The 23614-nt window shown below is 46.3% G+C and overlaps 2 protein-coding genes across 2 annotated transcripts in view; one reads left to right on the top strand and one right to left on the bottom strand.

Annotated features, from left to right (window-relative positions):
- Positions 1 to 12337: 12337 nt before the first annotated feature.
- Positions 12338 to 13282, bottom strand: LOC142014055 (olfactory receptor 5G9-like). The gene has a single exon (XM_074996067.1). The coding sequence runs from the start codon at positions 13280 to 13282 to the stop codon at positions 12338 to 12340; it is 945 nt and encodes a 314-aa protein (XP_074852168.1).
- Positions 13283 to 22418: 9136 nt separating this feature from the next.
- The window catches only part of LOC142015166 (olfactory receptor 5G9-like), a 138085-nt gene continuing 136889 nt past the window's right edge, over positions 22419 to 23614 (top strand). Inside the window, exon 1 of the mRNA XM_074998580.1 lies at positions 22419 to 22948. Within this exon, the coding sequence (XP_074854681.1) occupies positions 22419 to 22948 (530 nt within the window). The remainder of the gene's footprint in view (positions 22949 to 23614) is intronic.

A 23614-nucleotide genomic window follows, 5' to 3' on the forward strand; every position in this document is an offset into this window, starting at 1 on the left:
CCCTAGTTCTTGGAGAGCGAGATGATTGTGGCATCCTTGGACAGAAAACATATAAAACTGCTGGAGCGCTTCCACACATGCAGCCTGAGGTCAATACATTCAATGGCAGGACAGAGTTACAAACCTGGAAGTCCTGGACGGAGCAGGAACCATGAGCATTGAAGCCATGATTCTGAAATCCCAGCTTCACTAGACAGGGCATGTCATATGAATGGAGGAGTCAAGAATCCCTAAGCAACTCCTCTACGGTGAACTTTCCCAGGGCAAAAGGAATCAAGGCAGGCCTTGCAAGAGGCATAAAGACTGTGTGAAGGCCAACATTGCTCATGCTGGTTTAAAACCAGATCAGCTCGAGCAGCATGCAAAAGACCAAACAGGCTGGCGTGCTCTCCTATGGAACGCGTATGACAACTTTGAAGAGCAGCAACACGTACGCCTCATTGATGCTTGTGAGAGGAAGAAAGCAACAGCGGCAGCTGCGCCAACAGAGCCAGGACAATTCCCTTGCCCCCACTGTGAACGCGCATGCTGTTCAAAGCTTGGACTCCTCAGCCACATGCGAGTCCACAACTGATGAGCCTGTGCAAGTTTAAGATGTCATCGTTGGACACGATGGACACAGTTTTCATTTAAAATTAAATGTGTTGAGTAGTTGTTACGTGGGAATTCGTTGAAAGAAATCCCAAGTTTTGGGGAAATTCTACTGAGTCGTGCTAGAAGATATTTGTGACACAAAAGAGCCATGGCAGGGGAGCCAATAGCTGGGTTGGGCCACTGAGCAAGGCATGGGGGAAGAGGGAGGGAGGGCTTGGCCCTGTGTTCTCAGAAGGGGCGGGGCCTCAGGCAAAAGGGGTGGGGCCAGGACAGCTAGCCCTCAGTACTGACCCGACCGTAACACATCCCCCCAGCTGCATCTCTCCAGCAGTGATTTAGAGGATCCATCAGTGGCAGCCAGTGGCCCCTTTGAATTCCCAGGCAATGGGGCAATTGCCCTATCGGCGGGCCTGCCCCTTGGCAAAAGGTCCCCTTGTTTGCCAGCTACTTGTGTCAAACTAAGTAACTTACCCCATCAAACACATTGCTTATCATGGAGGGGATCTTAAAACCCAGAACCTTACCATGCAAGAAACAAAACCAGAGTGAGGCAAAGCAGGTTGATAAAGAAATAGTATTTTCATTAAGATTGTTGCAAATGTTTATTGATAAGTAATTTACTGAAAGCTGGGAAAAGTGGTGATTTAGTAGGGGTCACTATAATCTATGAATTTTGTAGAAATTGGTTCTAAAAGATTAGCTAATATAGTGTATGTTGGAGAAATCTTCTGATGTCATTTTCAGGGAGGCTTTTCCTGACACTGTCTCTCCAGCAGCCAAACAACTGGCCACTACTCACTGTTAATTACTCCTCTGATTCCAGATTTTAAGTCACTATTTGGGATGTTCTAACACTATTGCTTTTGCCCATGTATGCTTAAATCTAACCAATTGCAGTTTTCGATAGGGTAAGTTTATTTGCATTAATCTTTTATCAGACAGAATTGCTGTGTTCCCAATTGATTTACTCCTGACACTGCTGTGGGTTCTCAAAACACTGGGTAACCCCACCACTTTGCTCAAAGCTGGTTCACTTTTGTAAATTGACTTAAAATTAAAGGGTATAGTCACAAGAGTAAATGCCTGGAAGCTTCATGGAAACATTTAAAACACCTTTAATAGTGACTCATATAGTATATACAATGTTCTCCAGACCAAACTCAGAGGATCAGAAAATGTCACCATGGTTAAGCAAGAGAGTACAAGAAGCAATTAGGGATGAACAGGTATGTTTTAAATATTGGAAGTCAAATCCTACTGAGGAGATTAGAAAGCAACATAAATTCTGGAAAGTCAAGTGTAACAGTTTAATTAGGCAGGCCAAAAAAAAAGAAAAAGAAAAAGAAAGAATTTGCGCAGCAACTAGCAAAAGACAGAAAAACTAACAGGATTTTTTAAGGCAATCAGAAGCAGGAAACCCAAGAAACATTCTTTTTAGGTGACAGATTTGGGAGCCTATCTCAAACTGAGGCATCACGAGAGGAGATTTTGGAAGAAATTGATGAATTAAACAGCAATCAGTTGCCAGGGCCAGATGGAAATCACCCAAAAGTTCTGAAGGAACTCGAATATGAAATTTCAGAATCACTAACAGTGGTATGGAACCTACTGCTTAAATTCTCCTCTCTATCAGGTGACTGGCAGATAGCTAATGTTAGGCAGATTTTTAATAATTCTCCAGAGGTAGTACTGGCAATTATAGGCCAACAAGATAATTTCAGTGCCAGGAAATTTGACTGAAATTGCAGTAAAGTAACAGAATTACCAGACACATCTATGAACATGTGTGGTTGGGGAAAGTCAACTTGGCTTCTGCAAAGGGAAATCATGCCTCACCAATCTATTAGAATTCTTCAAGGGTATCAAAAAGTGTGTGGACAAGGGTGATCCAGTGGATATAATGCATATTGGCTTTCAGAATGCTAAGCCAAGGTCCCTCACAAAAGGCTCTTAAGCAAAATAGGCAGTCAGAGGGTAAGAGGGAAAGTCCTCTGATGGATCAGAAACTGGTTAAAAGAAAAGAAACGAAAGGTTAATGACAAATGGTCAGTTTCACAGTGGAATGAGTTAAACAGCACAATCCGCCAGAGATCTGTACTAGGAACAATGCTCAACAAATTAATAAATGATCTGAGGAAAGCAATAAGCAGTCAGGTGGCAAAGTTTGCAGATGATCCAAAACTACTTAAGATATTTAAGTTCACAGCAGACTGTGAAGAGTTACAAAGAGATTGCACAAAACTGGGTGACCGGGCAACAAAAGGGCAGATGAAGTTTGGTGTTGATAAATGCAAAGGAATGCATGTTCGGAAAACATAATCCCAACTATACATATAAAATAATGGGGTCTAAATGAATTGTTATAATTTAGGAAAGAGATTTTGGAATCATTCTGAATAGCTCTTTGGAAACATCTGCCCAGTGTGCAGGGAGCGTTAAAAAAGCAAACAGCATGTTGGGAACCCCTAGGAAAGAGATTCAGTGGTCGGCAACTCCCAGCATGGGTGTCAAGAATGGCATGTATGCCTATTTTCATTGGCGTGCATACTGATTTTCATCGGCACAGAAGGTGGGAGCTCAGCCCCACCCCACGTCTCCCATGTAGCCGGGAGCTTGGTGATCTGCCTGGTGTCATGATGGCTTCCCCTCCTTCTTCCGCTTTGAACCGTCACAGCTATTCCCTGCCAGGAAGAGCTCAGAGGCTAGTTAGAGTAGTTGGGGAAAAAGAAGGAGCCATCTTGGTTGTCTCTACAGGGCCTGTTCCTTCACAGGAGGAGGGGAGGAGTCAGACACTGGGAATGCAGCTGCCAGGCACCGATGGGGGAAGAATGACCTTGGAAGGAGAATGGGTGCAATGCGTGTTGGTGGTATGTAGAGAGGGAAGGGCATTGCACAGGCAGGAAGTTTAGTACAATAAAGTGGGGGTGACTGGCCATGGGATCCCCCTATACGTCTCTTCCTAGGAGGGCAGTCAGGTGTCCAGGAGTAGCTCTGGGGGCCTGGAAGGGAAAGCGCTAAGGGAAGTACAAAGGCTATGCCTACACTACCCCCCCACTTTCAAACAGGGGATGCTAATGAGACACTCTGGAATATGCTAATGAATATGCAGCACCTCATTAGCATCATCTCATAGTGTCTCATTAGCATATTCATTGCAGCCCCTCATTAGCATAATGAAAGGACCCCCACACACTTCGAAATATAAGCAAGTAGGAATAAGGGGATTTCGAAGTGTGCAGGGTCCTTTCGAAAAGGACCCGGGTAGACGAGCTGTGCACAATTGAAAGCGACACTTTTGAAGTGCCCCAGCCACCATTATGCTAATAAGGCACTGCATATTCATCGCAGCGCCTCATTAGCATATCCTGAAGTGTCTCATTAGCATCCCTCTTTCAAAAGGCGGGAGCCACTGTCGACATAGCCTGACAGCTCTTTACGGACAACCCTCCTGTGATTTATCAGAAGGAAATCCCATCTGCGCAAACCATAGTTGTGCCCTGCAGGGAGGTCAGACAGACAGAAACCATCTTCGAGACGGGCCTCTCCCCCTTGTCTGCCCAGCCTCTCACAAGTCTCAGCCACCCTGTGCAAAGCCATTTGCATGGGAAAAAAGTCTTCGATTTCCCCACTGACCAGTCTCCTGATGGGAAGGTCCTCACCCAGCGCCATAGCTGCAAAGAAAAGAGCCAGAGCTGTGCTTCTTTTCAGAACGTGCTCTCAGTTAGCCAGCACTCTGCTGACCCCTTTACAGGGAGCTCGCTGGAGCTGATGTTCCCTTAGAAAAGACACTTCCTGTAACTTCACACTAACGAGCTATATTTGGGTGCTGGGCACCAGATTTTAGCTAGGGGAGTTTGCTAAAGTTCATCTTAGCTCATCCCCTCCAGTGCTCTAACGAGTTTTTTTCTACCCATGGGTGGAATAATTTTTTTCTGTGCACCAAGGTACGTCCAAACGTGCACCACCCATAGACACACAGGCTGCTGGCTGGGGGTGTTCTTCGAAGCAGCTGGGCAGCACCTGACTCTCTCCTGGTTGGCTGCCCAAGCACTCAGCTTATGGGGAACGCTGGTCCGCTCTGGTTTGATACCTTCCTTTGCTACAGTATCAAAAAGCCTAAGCTGTTTGAACTCAAACATCCTTTTCGTGATTTGTTTCATTCTTTTCCCCAGAAAAATTCTGCCCTGGATCCACAGCGAACGCACCAGATCTGAGGACACTCCCCCGATGGTTTCTTTTCTAAAGGACTGGGTGAAAAATCAGTCTTAGAATGAAAACGCAGCTCTCACTGCATAATCAGTCACGAAGCACTCTTTCATTTTGCTGGCAGTCTGGTGGCGCCCTGGTGGACTGCTTGAATAAATCGTTTTATAATCAGAAGAAACAAAGTTAGGATGTCTCGTTTCAGGACAATGAAGTCTCTCCCTTTGTTGGCTGTAAACAAGAATAAAATCCAATCCAATCAATCAGTTCAAAAATGCTTGTTAATTTGCCAAATTTTCCGATAATTTGGCAGCTTGTTGTTTGTTTTTTTTAACCTGTCTCCTCTTCCGCTTTATTTTGTGAGATATGCAGTTGATGTCCACTGGTCCAAACTGGATGGCTGACGGCACCAAATCTTTTCTATTTCTCCTTGTAATTAGATCAATTTCCCATGGACGGGGTGGGTAAAAGAAGGCATTTCCCAGGGCTCTGTTGACTCCTGGTATCCTCCATGTGACCTGTTGACATTTCCTAGCACTCTCCAAGCCTGCACCCAGGGAGAAAAGATTTCATGCTGTCAGTGTGGGACTTTTGGGAGTTGCACCCATGGATTTCTGAGAGCTCCAGCATGCAGTAAGGAGCGGGCGATTATCTTCCTGCTGACAGAGATGGAAATTAATAATACTTGGAAGTGTTTTCATTTGAAATGACCAGAGCTGAGACTAAGCTTATCCCCTTCCCTATGTAGTACCCAGATGCACTGAGACCTCAGCTGGGGTGAGTGAAGTCTCTGCTCTATTACGTCAGCTGAGAACCAGCTGGCCTTCAGCTCACGTGGTAGTGTGCAGGGTTTTAGCCCCTATGTTTGCAAGTTCTATCCCTGGTGCCAGCACCCCAGGCCTATTAGCATTACACCTAGGGACCAGGACAGGAAGGGACCTCTAGGATCATTGAGTCCAGTCCCTGGCCATCAGAGGCAATCCTGGAATATGATCACAACCAACTTCTTTACTCCCTTCAACCCTCCTTTCAAAATCCATCTCAATGCCGTTACATTGAAGTTAAGTGCGAGTTGTCAGAAAACCTAAGTGGTTGATGCATGCACAGTGCCCATGGACTATCTAACTTTCTGCATGTGTCTGTTGTGTTCTGGGGCGCAACTGAGACCAGAGAAGCGTGTGTAACCCCCTCAGCCAGTGACCCTAACTGCTCTGCTGGGCAGAACAAAAAACCATTCAAGTAGGACTTTAAAGACAAACAAAATAATTTATTAGGTGATTTTGTTTGTCTTTAAAGGGCTACTTGATTGCTTTTTTGTTTTGATAGAATACAGACTAACACGGCTCTCTCTGTCACTGCTTTGCTGATGCGTCCCACTGCCCGGAAACAACAGCCAGCAGATGAGCATGAACCTCATGACTCTTGTATGTTCCTCAGCTCTGGTTCAGCAACTCTGATTCCAGCACCCTGCTTGTTACACCCCAACCATGCTCTGGTATCCACCCACCATCCACTCACTCTTGGCCAAGTGACTCCACCACACTCCCAGGCCTGCGATGTCCAGCCCTTTTCTGCATCATTCACAGGGATAACAGGGTTCATTTGCTCTTTTAAAGAGTCCGTACCCAGCAGGCTGCCTCATTGGGTGCGTCTACACTAGCTGGCTACTTCAAAGTAGCCAGCACAACATTGAAATAACACGTGTCACATTTACACGTGCCGTGTGCTATTTCGACGTTGAAATCGACATTAGGCGGCGAGACGTCGAAATCGCTATTCCCATTCGAAGATGGGAACAGCGCCCTACTTCAACGTTCAATGTCGAAGTCGGGTGTGTGTAGATAATCCACGTCCTGCTACTTCAAAATAGCGGGGTCCTCCATGGCGGCCATCAGCTGAGGGGTTGAGAGACGCTCTGTCCAGCTCCTGCGGGGCTCTATGGTCACTGTGTGCAGCAGCCCTTAGCCCAGGGCTTCTGGCAGCTGCTGCTGCTGCTGCAGCTGAGGGTCAACGCTGCATGCACAGGGTCTGCAGCCGGTTGTCGGCTCTGTGGATCTTGTTCTGTGCAGGCCGAGTGTGTCTGGGAGGGGCCCTTTAAGGGAGCAGCTTGGGGCTTTGCTGGCCCCTTATTTCGATGGGGAGCACTTGTGTGTGTGGACGCTCCGCATTTCCTTCCAGGGCGGCTCCTTTTGACGTTCTCTGTCGCTACTTCGACTTTGAACATCGACGGCACCAGCCCTGGAGGACGTGTAGACGATAAGCAACAAAGTAGCAGATTTCGATGTTCTTACTTCAAAATAGGCTACTTCGAGGTAGTGTGCTAGTGTAGGCGTAGCCATTAACTGGAGTTAAATATCAAATTGATTCAAACACAGCACTGGGTTGGTTTAGACTGAACTTAGAATGAGTTTATTAACAATGAGCCATGAGGTAGGTGATGCCAAGTAAAAGAGAAGATGGTAGACTTCATCATCATCAGTAACCGTGGGCTCAGCACCCTTTGGCGTCTGATGCCTCTCTCACTATTTCCTTCCATCTTTCCCTGTCCAGTGCAGAGTGGTTTAGTTTCTATAGACGAGCTCTGCACCAATCTACTACATCATCTATCCATTCTCTGTGGGGTCTGCCTCAGCAAATCAAAGCGGAAAACACACCTCTAAATGTTTAAACTGAGTCTAGCAAGGCACTGTCTTTGTTTAAGGCGCTTTATCTCTACAATCAGTCTTCGTCCAGCATGGCTGATAGTCCAGTCACGCCCTTATATAGACATACAGAGAGCTGGTTCCTCTCATCTTTCTAGGTGAAAGATAACTCAGAGTCTTTTTCCTTCTGTTTTACAGTCCAGGGGACCTTGGGCATTGATTCTTCTGAAGGTTACCTCACCCAAACAATGTTCGCGTAAGCTGTGATGAAGAAACGAAGTCTGGTGAGGAAGGGACCTCCGTGCTGGTTTCTTTCCATGCTGATGTTTGCTGTAATGCAAACCGATCTGCTCTTGTCCTCTCCAGTGCAAGTGGATGGCCACTTTTCATGTGATAGCCCAGAGGTCGACAACCAGCAGCGCAGGTGCCAAGAGCACCACACATGCCGATCTTCATTGGCTCGCAAGGCAGGAGCTCAGCCCTTCCCCTCTTCCCCCATGCAGCCTGGAGCTTGCTCAAAGCCAGGCTGCCTGTGGATTGATAAAAGATCAGATAACCATCACCAGCACCTAACCGGTGAAGCTCTGAATCTTAATTTATTGATTAATGAAGCTGTTGTAAGTAGGTCTATTAGTGACTTTAAAAAGTATCACCGGCACACAGACCGTACATAGTGGTCACATTTTGGCACTGTGCCTCAGAGACCCCATGATAACCAATCACTCTGATGGCAGCTGGATGGAGGCGTCTGCAAAATCTCTTTACCCAGCCCCCAAACTTGTCTGGTAAACACATTGTAGTTACACATTTCCTTTATGTTTATATGGTCCCCACTGTGTTCACTGAACAGACACCATACAAGAATATGGATAATCAGTGTGTTTGTAGTTTCCCATAGATACCTTACATGGCATATAACAGATACAATTATAACATGAGGAATTTGGAGTACCTTGAACGGGTTATACCATCTGAAATTCACTACCAGGTGCCTTGTGCTTTAGCATGAGGGGCTGCTGGGGTCACAGTGTCACGGTGAGAAGGACTGGACAGGGCATAGCAATGTCTCTGAAGGGAACTCAGGAACATGGGTGCACTGCAAGCCCAGGTTGGGATAGGCAGAGTCCTGAAGAATTTGTTGGTAAGTCAAGCAGTCTGGCCCATCAGGGAATCATCGCATAGTTTGGCAGCAACAAAACTCTTGCTGAGGCAGAGGGGTAAGACAGATCTATAGTTCTGGGTGTTCTGCAAAGAGTGGCCCAGTCACATGGCTTCTTTGTGCATCTGGCTTCTGTATGGCTGATTGTGTGTGTGTGTGTTTACCCCTAGCAGATATGCTCTGTAGAATCATAGAGCTGGAAGGGACCTCAGGAGGTCATTGAGTCCAGCCCCCTGTCTAAAGCAGGATCAACCCCAACTAAGTTGTCCCAGCCATGACTATGTCAAGCTGGGACTAAAAAGCCTCCAGGGATGGAGATTCCACCACCCCCATAGGCAACAAATTCCAGTGCTTCACCACCCTCCTGGTGAAGTAGTTTTTCCTAATATCCAACCTGATCCTCTCCTTCTGTAACTTCAGACCATTGCCCCTTGTTCTGCCATCTGTGACCACTGAGCACTGTTTCTCTCCATCCTTTTTAGAGGTCCCCCTTCAGGAAGTTGAAGGCTGCTATTAAATCACCCATCAATCTTCTCTTCTGCAAACTAAGTAAGCCCAAAAACTAAATAAGCCCAGGCTATTCATATACACCTGGTCCCTTTGTAGGTTGTACTTCTGAGCACCTTCTTCTGCCTATTAAAGTACTTTTCAGAGGGTCCATATTTTACAAGCTACTTTTTTCGAGACACGCTGTCTGGTGAATGCCTCCCCTTCCCTGTGAGATCACCCAGTTGTCACCAGGGATCCCTCTAATTTTTTCCATCTGGGGCAGAATAAATTTTGTTCTGTGCACCGAGGCATGTACAGATGTGCAGCACCCATAGACACACGCACTGCTGGCTGTGGGTGCTCTGCTCATCAGCTGGGCGGCACCTGAATCTCTGCCGGGCAGCTGCCCAAGCACTCAGCTGACAGAGAACACTGGCCTCTGCCTGTTCTCTTCACAACCAGACAGACCATTCCCCCGCTCACTCAACTCCCCACCTCCATGGTGACAATCACATAACATCCCCGCAGCGACTGCTCTAAGAGCTCCGTAATGCTGACGGCAGGAGGGAACTTGAGGGGATAACAACAGATGGCAGCTTGAGTGGGTGAGTGGGAAAGGGAAGATGGGAGATGGGGTAATATCTGCAGATGCAAGGGGTGAGCGTGTCATTTTAAGCAGAGAAGAGATCAAAGCAGGTTTGTCTCTGGGAAGGCACAAGAAGAGATGAGGGGGCTAAGGGAACACCCTGGCTGTAAAGAAAATTGGTAGGTAAGAGTGTTGGGTTGGTTGAGATAACGGGTCTGTGATAAGAACACACCATGCTATGTTCCATCAGGCCCATTGTCCATCTAGCCCCTATTTCCTGTCTCCCAACCGTCATCAAAGCCAGGTGCTTCAGACAGAATGGACATGTGATGCTCTAAAACCATTCAGCGGTTCCATCCCAGAGTCCCACCCTCTGTAAGACAAACACAGCAACCCTCCCTTCACGCCCTAAAACACAGAGACAGGAAGAAATAAGAAAATAGCGGTGCTTTATTAAAAACCAACACATTTGCCACTCTCGGCTCAATGTGGAGGAGGACAAGCGGGTGAAACCCACTGGTGAGTTTGCACGTCCAGACCCCCTTCTGGCCCCAAGCATTAGCTGTGCATGCTTTTGGCTTTGCAGGTAGCTGCATCTGTCCTGGTTGCATTGAGCAAGACAGTGACCATCTGTAACGGGGTCAGGCAGGCAAACCGTGCTAGGAACCAGGGAAAAGCCCCTCAGGCTGACAGTCTGAGCTAAGGAAGCTGCAACTGAGATGAAAGCACTGCCATCAAGCCATGGGAGCCAGTTGATCCGACTGCCGGTGTGCTGGCAAGGGTTACAAATCCTCCCACTGAAGCAAGCAGTGCAGGAAGAGTGAGGGTGAAGGTGGAGGTGGAGGTAAGGAGAGGACTAGATGGACGACAGACTTCCAGACAACACTACACTGCTCAATATAGTTAAGACCAAAACAGACTGTGAAGAACTTCAAGATGATCTCACAAAACTGAGTGGCTGGGCAACGAAATGGTAAATGAAATTTAATGTGGATAAATGTAAAGTAATGCACATTGGAGAAAATAACCCCAACTATACATACAGTATGATGGAGGCTAATTTAACTACAACTCATCAGGAGAGAGCTCTTGGAGTCATCGTAGACAATTCTCTGAAAACATCCACGCAGCGTGCAACGGTAATCAACAAAGCAAACAGGATGTTAGGAATCATTAAAAAAGGGAGAACGGAGAAGATCTTATTACCCTTGTATTAAACCCTGGTACGCCCACATCTTGAATACTGTGTACAGATGTGGTGTCCTCATCTCAAAAAAGATATATTGGCATTAGGAAAGATTCAAAAAAGGGCAATGAAAATGATTAGGGGTTCGGAACGGGTCCCATATGAAGAGAGATTAAAGAGATCAGGGCCTTTCATCTTAGAAAAGAGGAGACTATGGGATGATATGATAGAGGTATATACAATTATGAGTGGTGCGGAGAAAGCGAATAAGGAAAAATTATTTACTTGTTCCCGTAATATCAGAACTAGAGGACACCAAATGAAATTAATGGGCAGCTGGTTTAAAATAAATAAAAGGAAGTTCTTCTTCACTCAGCGCACAGTCAACCTGTGGAACTCCTCGCCAGAGGAGGTTGTGAAGGCTCGGACTACAACAGGGTTTAAAAAGGAGTTAGATGAATTCATGGAGGTTAGGTCCATTAATGGCTGTTAGCCAGGATGGGTATGGAACGGTGTCCCTAGCCTCTGTCTGTCAGAAGCTGGAGATGGATGACGAGAGAGACATCACAGCTGCAGAAATGTAGCACTTTAACAAAACGATTTAATGGGTTATGAGCTTTCATGGGACAGACCCACTTGATTGTTACCTGTTCAGTCCGTTCCCTCTGGGGCACCTAGCCTTGGCCACTGTCAGGAAACAGGCTACTGGGCTGGATGGAACTTTGGTCTGACCCAGTATAGCCATTCTTATGAGGAGTGCAGGGAGAGTTTGTAAAGATAGCTGGGGAGGGAAAAGTACGTGGGCTCCCCTCCCGCAGCAAGGCTGACAGCCCTGGCTGTGACTAGGGGAGGGAAAAAGACAGACCACCCGGCCAGAACAACAGAGGTAGGGGTGCCTCAGCCCTCCAGCCAAAGGAGAGATGTAAGACCTGAGTAGGACAAGGCAGAACCCTGTCACACCATCACAAACGGATAGCAGAACAGTTCAAAGGCATTTTTTCCCCCTAAGAGGAGATGGCTCTGGTAGGCAGACCCCTAAGTGCAGGGAGACTCACACCCATCCTACGTTCCCCTGTCCCCCAGGATCACCCTGGGTTGTTCCCTCTTTGTGACGGGAAGATCAAAGTCTCCAATAAACCCAGTTATGCCAGGTCTACACCAGACCTGAAAGTCAATTGCAGAGATGCAATTCTACCTACAGCAGTTGTGTACCTAGAATGGACGTATCAACAATCGACTTACGTGACCGTCCTCACTGAGGGAGGTCGGCAGGAGCGTTTCTCCCATCAACCTCCCTTGCTCCTTGCTATCGTGGGGGAGGATCTGCCAATGCAGACAAACTGAATCTGTGTGTCTTTACCAGAGGCACGAAATCAAACTCCGGAAGATCAACCCTGACCAAGTCGATCTTCCCAGAAGTGTAGACAAGCCCTTATTCCCTACAGGGAGAAGTGAGGGGTTGTTATCAGAGATGTTGCTTATGACCCTGTTGAGGCTCCCTTCTTCTGTACTGTCCTTCTTAAGGCCTCCTTCACCTCCTTGTTCCTCAGGCTGTAGATCAAGGGGTTCATCATGGGGATCACCACTGTGTAGAAGACAGCAGCCACTCGATCTTGCCCATCCGCGTAGCTGGAGCTGGGCCTTAGATAGATGAAGAGGATGGTGGTGTAGAACAGAGTCACGGCCATCAGGTGGGAGGCACAGGTGGAGAAGGCCTTGTGTCTGCCCTCAGCGGAGTGGATCCGCAGGATGTTGACCAGGATGTACATGTAGGAGACAAAGATGGTGATGAAGGAGAAAAGGCCAATCAAGGAGGAGATGACGAACAGCAGGATTTGATTGATGAGGGTGTCAGAGCAGGAGAGCTTCAGTATCAAGGGCACATCACAGAAGAAGTGGTCAATGATGTTGGAAGTGCAGAAGGGGAGGCGGAAGGTGGTGTTGGTGTGTATCAGACCATTGGCGCAACCCACTAGGTAGGAAGCCACCACCAGCCATATGCAGACCTTTTGGGACATGACGACTGGGTAGAGAAGAGGGTTACAGATGGCCACATAACGGTCGTATGCCATGGCGGCCAGTAGGAGGCACTCCACCGTGGCAAACACAGCATAGAAATAAAACTGGGTGGCACAGCCAATGAACGAAATGGCTTTCTTCTCAGCCACAAAGTTTGCCAGTGTCTTGGGGACCACAACAGTGGAGTAGCAGAGGTCTGAGAAGGACAGGTTACTGAGGAAAAAGTACATGGGGGTGTGAAGGCGGGAGTCAAACTGAATCAAGGCAATCATGCCAAGGTTCCCAACAAGGGTGACGAGGTAGATACATAGAAACACCACAAAGAGAGCAAGTTGGGTCAGTGCATCATCTGTGAATCCCAAGAGGATAAATTCAGTTACTGTGGTTTGATTCCATCCAGCCATTTCTGCAGCAGACGGTGTCTGGTTGGGGAAAGACAGAATCTTAGTAATGAGAAATATAGCTACATTATCCTCAGCTCTCACACTCAAACCACCTATGAATTCTCAAAAAGCCTCAACTTGCTGAGAGCTTGGGATTCAACTTTGGAGCACCATTATTTTTAAAAACAGGAAGAATGACCTAGAAATACTGTGTAGAAGTATATCAGGTCTGGTGTGTTGATTAGGGCTGGTTTGGAGTTTTTCAATCAACACTTCCTTTTTTTTTCTGTAAAATGTGAACTTTCCAAAACTGACTTGTTTTGTGGGAAAAGGGCTGGCTTTGACAACTCTCTTGACTCAAAACACTATTGAAAAATACAGGTTTTAAATTTTTCAAAGTGTCATTTTTGACATTTTCTATGCAAAAGAATCAAGTTTTCTGGATTGAAATTGCTTTTCTTTTTGACGGTGAGTTAACTGTAGCAAAAAATTTACAAATGTAGTCAAAATCTAAATAAGACATTTTAAACATATCAAAATGAAATGTTCTCATGAAGCCAAATCATGAAACTTTTCAAAATTTTAACTATTTATCCTGAGCAGGGATGGGAAAGATTTTTGAAATCTCAATAAACTTCACAGAGTAGGAAAACATTTCCTCCTGAGGTCTAATGTTAACCTTGTTACTAATACAGTTGCTGTCTGAGTACACAGGATTAACTCATAAAGTTGACTGGGAACCAAACAGCGAATCAAACCAAGGTTTCAAGATAAGACATCCCTCAACAAACACTTGGAGGTCAAACCAAGGTTTCAAGATAAGACACCCCTCAACACACACTTGGGGGTCATTAGAAGACAATGGGACCTCCACTGATTTTGGGAGGAGCTGGCTCAACCTTTTCCTGAGTCCACCAAACTGGATTGGACCACTATGGCCAAATCCCAGGAACCTTAGAAGACAAAGGGCATCTGGTTGGATAAAAAGTGGTGCTCTTTGTAGAGTGCAGGTAACTACCAGGAAGAGATTGATAAGGGACCAGGCTGAGACCCACAGAGTAGAGAATGGGGAAGGGAGGCATGCCAGAGGCTTCCCCAAAAGATGTCAGAACTCACAGTAGGATAGACAATGCCAACAACTTCTGTTGTTTTTCAGATCCCTTTTTTTCTTATGTTACGTATTGTCCCTGCTCTTAAAATTAAACCATGCTTTGGGTTAAGGAGGCCACCTGGTCACTCTATTCACTCCTGCTCAAAGGCTCCCAAATGGTACCAAACCCATGGGACAGAGGGTCCTCACGTTGTTCCGTGTATGAGGGGAAGGTGCTCAGATACTGCTGAGAAGGGCAGTAGAACAGAATCGCCTCCTTCCACGTGTCCAAAGACTGACCGAGATCTGGCAGCCACCAGTGTAAATCAGGCACCGTTCCCCTGCAGTTCGTGATGTTGCACTGGTGTGAAAAGAGCAGTGGGCCCATGGAGTTCTGTCCTTCCTGTTCTACCATCCTCTCTAGGATACTGCTGCAAGTCTATTGAAGTCAATGGAATTCCTTCTACTGATCTCCTCAGACAGAGGATCAAAGCCAAGGCTACTTAGAATGCCTCAGGACTGGCTGTTTTATCAGCAAATATCCTTATACTCCTGTGTGGTGTAAAGCCATTTCTAGGTGGCTTATGACCATTGGGTTTAAGTCTCCCTGCCACTCTCAAGGCTCTGTCTCTCTGTGAGAAGTCCAACTTAGAAAACTTTTATTCTAGTGTGTCTTTCTAATGTCTAATTCTTGAATGTATGCTTTATTGCAATACAAGAATGTCCTCCATGGTATCTCTGTTTGGCTGTATTGGTTAACAAATAGATAATGTTCTCTATTTAGTACTCTCCTACAAGCCTTCTGTCACAAAGGTTTTGAGAGCTGTCAGGTGAAGAACACCTTGATCAAAATCCTTTTGCTGCGTACCATTTTTTAACACCAGGATTTGACCCAATCATAGAATCCTAGGGCTGGAAGAGACCTCAGGAGGTCATTGAGTCCAGCCCCCTGCCCAAAGCAGGATCAACCCCAACTAAATCATCCTAGCCAGGAATTTGCCAAGCAAGGATTTAAAAACCTCCAGGGAATGGAGATTCCACCACCTTTCTAGATAACATATTCCAGGGCTTCACCACCCTCTTAGTGAAATAGTTTTTCCTAATATCCAACCTACATCTCTCCCTCTGTAACTTCAGTAACTTCAGCCCATTGCTCCTTGTTCTGCCATCTGTTACCACTGAGAACAGTTTCTCTCCATCCTCTTTACAGCCCCCCTTCAGGAAGTTGAAGGCTGCTATTAAATCACCCCTCCGTCTTCTCTTCTGCAAACTAAATAAGCCCAAATCCCTCAGCCTTTCCTCATAGGTCATATGTTCCATCCCCTTGATCATTTTGGTTGCCCTCACTCATTCATTTTGTCCCAAATTCACCAGAAGAGTGGAACTTCAGTGTTACAAAAACATCAGGAATGGAGGCTGTGTGTAATGTTGAAATGTTTGTACAAAATGTTCTGGTGGGTCTTTCAAAAATTTACAACTGAACATTGACTTAGTACATCTTGGAAACTTTACCATGAAGAAGAAACAAATGGTGCTTTTGTTTATTTTTTTAGCGGTTTACATTTAACACAATACTGCAGTGTATTTGCAGACAATGTGTGTATGTCTTCTGCCACCTGATTGCGTATTTCTGGTTCCAAACGAGGTTTGCGGTTGGCCAAGCAATTCATACCTTGGGTGTTCTTAACTCTGAGGCTTACTGTACATGCTGGCTCGCTTGCCCAGATCTGGCCGCTCAAACCCACCATAAACCTTGTTGAAATGGCCAGAAAAACCAGCATGTCTGCATAGTGTCATTGGAATGGTGGGAAAGAGCCAGTCCTGTCCTGTGCATTTGGCCATTCCTTCATGTTGATCCTGAATCCCCTTTATGCATATGGCACAGCGCCAAGTGTCAAGGCAGCTGGAAAGAACTGTGAGGATGGCAGAGGTTATTTTTTAAGGCTGATGCATTGGATCTTCTCTCTCTGTAATATCAAGGAAATAGAATATAGAATATAGGCTCTTGCACTTACCAGCTACCTCCCAACTTGACGTCTCCTTTGCTTTTCCCACTTTCACTTAGTTGAAGACATATCATAAGAAGCTCCCGGTCTGGAGCCTCAAGACCTGGTTTCTGCATTAAATGCCTTTTCCTTCCTTCCCTATTTCAAGACCTAGGCACATCCATGGAACTCCTCGCTGCAGTGCCTGGGTGCTCTCATGTCTCCCCAAACCTCAGCAAATAGGATTATTCTGACCCTGCTGAGCTTCAGGATCCTGCAGCCTGCCTGTGCAGTGCAGCAACAGGTTCTGTATTGATTGTGGTGCTGCATAGACACTGCAAGGATTTATACGGAGAGTCTGTGACCCTTGGGACCCTTCGGAGATCCCAGAGGCATCTCCGGCCTCAGGTGCACAAAGAGGCAGCAATTACAATTATCTTTGCAGACTTTGGAAATGGAAATTAACAGCACAGAAACTAGAGACAAAGGTTTGATTTGAGGGGGGATTCAGGAGCAACTGGAGATGCCCATAAGCAGGCATTGTTCCTTAACGCAGCTCTCAGGATTGTTGGTGTGATGAGACCATCAGTTCTCCAACCCAGCAGGATGTAGCAGATGTTGCGCAGAAACAGAGTTCTGAAGGTGAAGTCCAAAGCTCAAGAAGCATCATAAACACATATAAAACAGCATGTCCAGAGAAGAGCAACTAAAATGATTAAAGATCTAGAACAGGGGTCAGCAACCTTTCCGAGGCGGACTGCCAAAATTTGACCTCTACATACAGTCTGAGTGCCGGTGATACTTTTTAAAGTCACTAACAGTCCTACTTACAATAACTTCATTAATAAATAAATTAGGATATAGAGCTTTACCATGTAGGTGGTGGTTGGCAGCATTAGCTGGTCTTTTGTTAATCCACAGGTGGCCTGGCTTTGAGCAAGCTCCTGGCTGCATGGGGAAGGAGCAGCAGGGCTGACCTCCCATCTCACATGCCAATGAAAATTAACTCACGTGCTGCTCTTGGCATGATGTGCGAGGGGTTGCTGACCCCTGATTTAATCCATTCCTCATGGGTTTTCCAGTCAATTCTGACCATCAAGGATAGTCACAAACAGATGTGAAAATCCTAATAAGCAGCACCTGCTGGGACAACTTGGGTGCAGACAGCTTCAAATCTCACACAGAACTGATTTGATCTTGAGTCTTCAATTGAGGCCTAGGCAGCTAGGTGCCCTACGCTCCAAATTTTGGCCAGTGTGAGTAGAAACTGTCATTCATTTGCTTTGTGTTCAACTTCCGTATTGTTCTAGTACAGCGTGGGAAAGTGGTTCTGATAGAACTTCTCCAAAATAAGAGTTTTCCCTTTCTGTCCCTGTGCCACAGTGGGGCACAGGTGAGAGAGCCAAATTCAGGACAAATTGGTAAAAAATAAGCTAGACTCACCCCAAACTGGTGCTTATTCTCATTAGAGTGACCGTTGGCATAGTCTTAAGATACACCCAGCCAGTAACAGAAGTAAACTTCTGTCTCATCACACTGGTTAGCAAGAAGGCCAAAGGCCCCCTCCCAGCCCTTGGATTTCCACCCAGATTCTGTAGTGTTTAACGAGTCGTTACTGAAAATACATTTAGTTTTGCTGCCCCTATATAAATCTATGGTACGCCCACATCTTGAATACTGTGTACAGGTGTGGTCTCCTCACCCAAAAAAATATCCTGGCACTGGAAAAGGTTCAGAAAAGAGCAACTAAAATGATTAAGGGCTTGGAACAGGTCCTGTATGAGGAGAGGCTAAAAAGATAGGGACTTTTCAGTTTAAAAAAGAGGAGACTGAGGGGGGACATGACAGAGGTATATAAAATTATGACAGGTGTGGAGAGGGTGAATAAGGAGAAGTTATTTACTTGTGCCCATAATACAAGAACTAGAGGACACCAAATGAGATTAATGGGTAGCAGGTTCAAAACTAATAAAAGAAAGTTTTTCTTCACACAGCACACAGTCAACCTGTGGAACTCCTTGCCAGAGGATGCTGAGAAGGCCAGGACTCTAACAGAGTTTAAAAAAGAGCTCGATAAATGTTTGGAGGTTAGGTCCATAGATGGCTATTAGCAAGGGGTAAGGTATGGTGACTAGCCTTTTATCGAAGGCAGGAGATGGATGGCAGGAGACAAATCGCTTGATCATTGTCTTTGGTTCACCTATTCTGGGGCACCTGGCATTGGCTACTGTCAGCAAACAGGATACTGGGCTAGATGGACCTTTGGTCTGACCCAGTATGGCCTTTCTTATGTTCAGTGTTCAAAATGTGGTGTACCATGGGTTAATACAGAGGCAATAAAATATTCTCCTTCTTATTCTCTGTCCCTTTCAAAATGATTCCTAGCATTCTGGATGCTTTTTTGACTGCTGCTGTACATTGAGTGCATGTTTTCAGAGAACTATCCATAACGACTCCAAGATCTCTCTCAAGTGGTTATAGCAGACATGATAGCGGTTTTTAGGTATCTAAAAGGGTGTCATAAGGAGCAGGGAGAAAAGTTGTTCTTCTTGGCCTCTGAGGGTAGAACAAGAAGCAATGGGCTTAAACTGCAGCAAGGGAGGTTTAGGTTGGATATCGGGAAAAAGTTCCTAACTGTCAGGGTGGTCAAACACTGGAATAAGTTGCCTAGAGAGGTTGTGGAATCTCCATCTCTGGAGATATTTAAGAACAGGTTAGATAAATGTCTATCAGGGGATGGTCTAGACAATACTTGGTCCTGCCATGAGGGCAGGGGGCTGGACTCCATGACCTCTCAATGTCCCTTCCAGTCCTAGCATATTATAATTCTATGACAGCTAAATTAGTCCCCATCATTTTGTATGTATAGTTGGGATAAGTTTTCCAATGTGCATCACTTTACATTTATCAACATTACGGTCCATTTGACATTTTGTTGCCCAATCGCTTAGTTTTGTGAGCTATTTTGGAAGCTCTTCATAGTCTGCTTTGTTCTTAACTATCTTGAGTAGTTTAGTATCATCAGCAAATTTTGCCATTTCACTGTTTACTCCTTTCTTAAGATAATTTACATATGGGTTGCAAAGGACTGGTTCCAGTACAAAACCTTGGGTGACACCACTAGTAACTTCTTTCCATTCTGAAAACTTACCATTTATTCCTACCCTTTGTTTCCTGTCTTTTAACCAGTTTTCAGTCCATGAAAGGACCTTCTTTCTTATTCCGTGATAGCTTATTTTAATTAAAAGCCTGTCTGGAAATCTAAGCACACTATATACACTGGATCTGGTCTACTTGCTTAGTAACCACCTCAGAAGAAACTCTAGTAGATCAGTAAGACACGATTTCCCTTTACAGAAACCATGCTGACTTTCCCCCAACAAATTATGTTCATCTATATGTCTGACACTTTTATTCTTTACTGTAGTTTCAACTAATTTGCTCTGCACTGAGTTACCAGTCTGTAATTGCCAGGATCACCGCTAGAGCCCTTTTTAAATATTGGCATCACATTATCTATCTTCCAGTCATTAGGTGCAGAAGCTGATTTAAAGGATAAATTACAAACCACTATTAACAGTTCCACAATTTCACATTTGAGTTTTTTCAGAACTCTTGGGTGAATGCCATCTGTTCCCACTAACTTGTTACTCTTAAGTTTATCAATTTGTTCCAAAACCTCCTCTAAAGACACCTCAAATCTCGGACAATTTCCTCAGATGTGTCACCTAAAAAGAATGGCTCAGGTCTGGGAATCTACCTAACATCCTCAGCCATGAAGACTGAAGCAAAGAATGCATTTAGTTTCTCTGCAATAGCCTTATTGTCTCCGAGTGCTCCCCTGCATCTGGATCATCTAGTGGCCCCGCTGGTTGTTCAGCAGGCTTCTTGCTTCTGATGTACTTAAAAGCATTTTGCTGTTATTCTTTGGCTAGTTCTTCAAACTCCTTTTTGGCTTTTCTTATTATGTTTGTACACTTAACCTGCTAGAGTTTATGCACCTTCCTATTTTCTGCACTGGGATTTAACATCCACTTTTTAAACAATGCCTGTTCCTGCTGTGCCTAACTCCATGTAACCCAGTTCTGATCTGTCTCTCCAATCCCTGCGTTTGGCTCTGGACCCTGGTTCTGGCCTCTGACTCTAGTTCTGACCATGGGCTCTGATTTCCATACATGGACTCCAGCTCTGAACCACGAGGCCTCACTCCTCCACACCCTGACCCTGGTGCTGTGTGGTCATTGCCCCCTTAAGTCAGGCAATCTATGCAGAAGCTTAATCTCTGGAGCCTGTTTTCAGTTTTTACCAGTCTTGCCTAGCTGGGCCAGAGAACATCACATCACCTGCAATAGCAGTAAGGTCTGGAAACCTTAATGGCTAGGCCTGAGGTGGGGCTGAGTACTCCGCAAGTTTGGGTGTCTAGTACTGAGAACTTCAGGCCATTTACATGGACCTGTTTAGTCTGCAGAAGAGAAGACTGAGGGGACTTGATAACAGCCTTCAACTTACTGAAGGGAGGCTGCAAAGAGGCTGGAGAGAGGCCGTTCACAGTGGTCACGGGTGGCAGAACACGGAACAATGGTCTCAAGTTGCGGTTGGAAAGGTCCAGGTTGAACATTAGGAAAAACTTTTTCACTAGGCGGGTGGTGAAGCACTGGAATGTTCTACCCAGGGAAGTAGTGGAATCTCCATCCCTGGAGGTGTTTAAGTCTTGCCTCGACAAAGCCCTGGCTGGGCTGATCTGATGGGTTTGGTCCTGCTTAGAGCAGGGGGCTGGACTCAATGGCTTTTTTAGGTCTCTTCCAGATCTATTGTTCCATGCTTCTATGAGGTCAGTGGTATGACTCTGGGGTGAAGCCAGAATACGGAGCTGTCAGGTCTATATTCTTAATGAAAATACGCTTTGACCCACCTCCCGATTTGCTGATTTCTCAGTGTGCAGAAGCAATTTTTTAATGAATTGGGTATTTGACCAAACAGAAGTTGTAGGGCTGGTAGAAAACAAAATTAACATTGACTCAAACCAAAACCAGGCAATCCGGTGTTCATGTACATTTTGGATGGGTTTTGACACTTTTGCTTTACCTAGAGAGGTGGTGGAATCTCCATCCCTAGAGTTTTAAGTCCCAGCTTGACAAAGCCCTGGCTGGGATGACTTAGTTGGGGTTGATCCTGCTTTGAGCAGGCAGCTGGACTTGATGACTTCCAGAGGTCCCTTCCAGTCCCAAGATTCTATGTGACACGGGCCCTCAAGAGAGCGCTCTGCACACACCATGCTCTTCCCGCTGCCACTTTCAGCCGGTGTTTTCTTAACAACACACTTGCTCCCCCTTTTAGTTTATTTTGCCTCTGTGGTTCTGTGCCCTCCGCTCACTCTGGCAGTCTGGCTGCTTTTGCCAACAGTTCTTTCTTCTAAACAGGGTTGTGATGTCAGCGGACAGAAGAAGAGGTGAAATATTTATCCGACGGCCTGATTGTTTCATCTCACGCTCTGTCTTGGCTCCTCTGCCTCTGTCCCTTTGCCCACCTACTCTGTTGCTTGAGCTATTCTGTGCCTGCCCCCCAGCAGCTCCAACAGCTACCAAGGGCCTGGGGCGAGGGGAGGGCCCTGCTCCCTGCTCTGGGGGCGGAGCCAGGGGCGGAGCTTAGGGCAATCAGCCCTGAGGCTCCGCCTGCTCTCCCTCAGAGTGGTGGCTCAGTGCTTTATGGCTCTTCACAGGGGTCTGGAGCTCCGGTCACTGCTGGAGTTCCAGATCCCTTTGAAATGCCATGCCCAGGGGCAACTGTCCTCTTTGCCCCCCATCAGTGGGGCTGATCTCTCCTTTGCTGCCTCTGCCTGGGGCCAGCAAATCCTCTGGGAGTGGGAGGTTGCACAGAATGGTTTACTTGGCTTCTGTGGGGCCAAATAACACCAGGGGCCTGCTGGTCTGGAGATGGTGAAAGGCAGAACAGTGTCTCGCATCTGAGGGTGTGGTGTGTCAACCGCGAGCAAATCACAGCAGTTAATTGACCCTTTTCAGCTGTGTTCTGCATACAGGGGCCGTGCACTGCAGAAATGACCTGGTCAAATTGCACTGAAGCCATGGAGTTCATTCTCTCGGGATTCACCGACCCTCCAGCATTTCAGATCACTCTTTTCGTGCTCTTCCTAGCGGTCTACATCGTAACGCTGCTGGGGAATGTTGGGTTGGTCTTGCTTATCCGGCTCGATTCCCAGCTGCAGACGCCTATGTACTTTTTCCTCAGTAATTTGGCTTTCGTAGATTTCTGGTACTCCACCTTCATCACTCCCAAGTTCTTAGCAGACCAGGTCACAGAGAGAAAAGCCATATCGTACGCAGGGTGTGTCTGGCAATACAGCCTTACCAGTTTCTTTGGGGTGACGGAATCTTTCCTCTTGGCTGTGATGGCATACAATCGGTACATGGCCATCTGTAACCCGCTCCTTTATACAGCAGTCATGTCTCTGAGGCTCTATGTCCAGCTGGTGGCTGGGTTGTTCCTTGCTGGGTTTGTGAATGGAATGATCCAAACTATTACCACGTTAAAATTATCCTTCTGTGGCTCCAATGTCACTGACCTGTTCTTCTGTGACATCTCCCCGCTGTTGGCTCTCTCCAGCTCCGATACCAGCAGAGATGCCCCCAATACAGAGCCCTGAAGAGGCTCTTTCGAAGCAGGACAGAGACTGCAAAGTGGCTAGGTTGGAAAGCCTGGGAGAAGGAAGAAAAACCTCACATGGTATAGGCAGGTGAACATCTTGTGTTTGGGGATTTGGGCTTTATTTGCAGCCTCCTTTATACTGATAAATTTAGTCCCCACTGAGAGGTATTTTTGACCATGAAAAAGCTTGAAGGGAAGTTTTACTGGAGCTAACCAAGAAGGAGGTGGACTGCCTGTAGCATGACCCTAGGCCACAAGTTGATGCCCAGGAGTCAGTCAGCTAGGTTGCATTGCTGGTTCTTCAACCCCTGCAGGATGTTTGGGGCAGGATATAGCAAGGGTCTGCTGCCTTCAGCTCTCCCTTTGCTCCCTTGCAGGAGATGTACTCAGCCCAGCACGCCAACCTCATTGGCATAAGTGAGCATGCGGCATCAGAACTACAATTCCCAGGATGCACCACAGCACATCTTAAGAATATACTATTTTGGAATTGCCTGAAATTTTTGCCAAAAGGGGAAAAAAAAGGGCCCACGGCCACCTACCACCCCCTAATTGTTCTGACCACATCTACACTCTGCAGGCAGGAACGTAGTGACGACTAGCCCACACCATGCA

This window comes from Carettochelys insculpta, chromosome 6 (assembly GCF_033958435.1).
Source record: "Carettochelys insculpta isolate YL-2023 chromosome 6, ASM3395843v1, whole genome shotgun sequence".
In the NCBI taxonomy this organism is placed as follows: Eukaryota; Metazoa; Chordata; order Testudines; family Carettochelyidae; genus Carettochelys; species Carettochelys insculpta.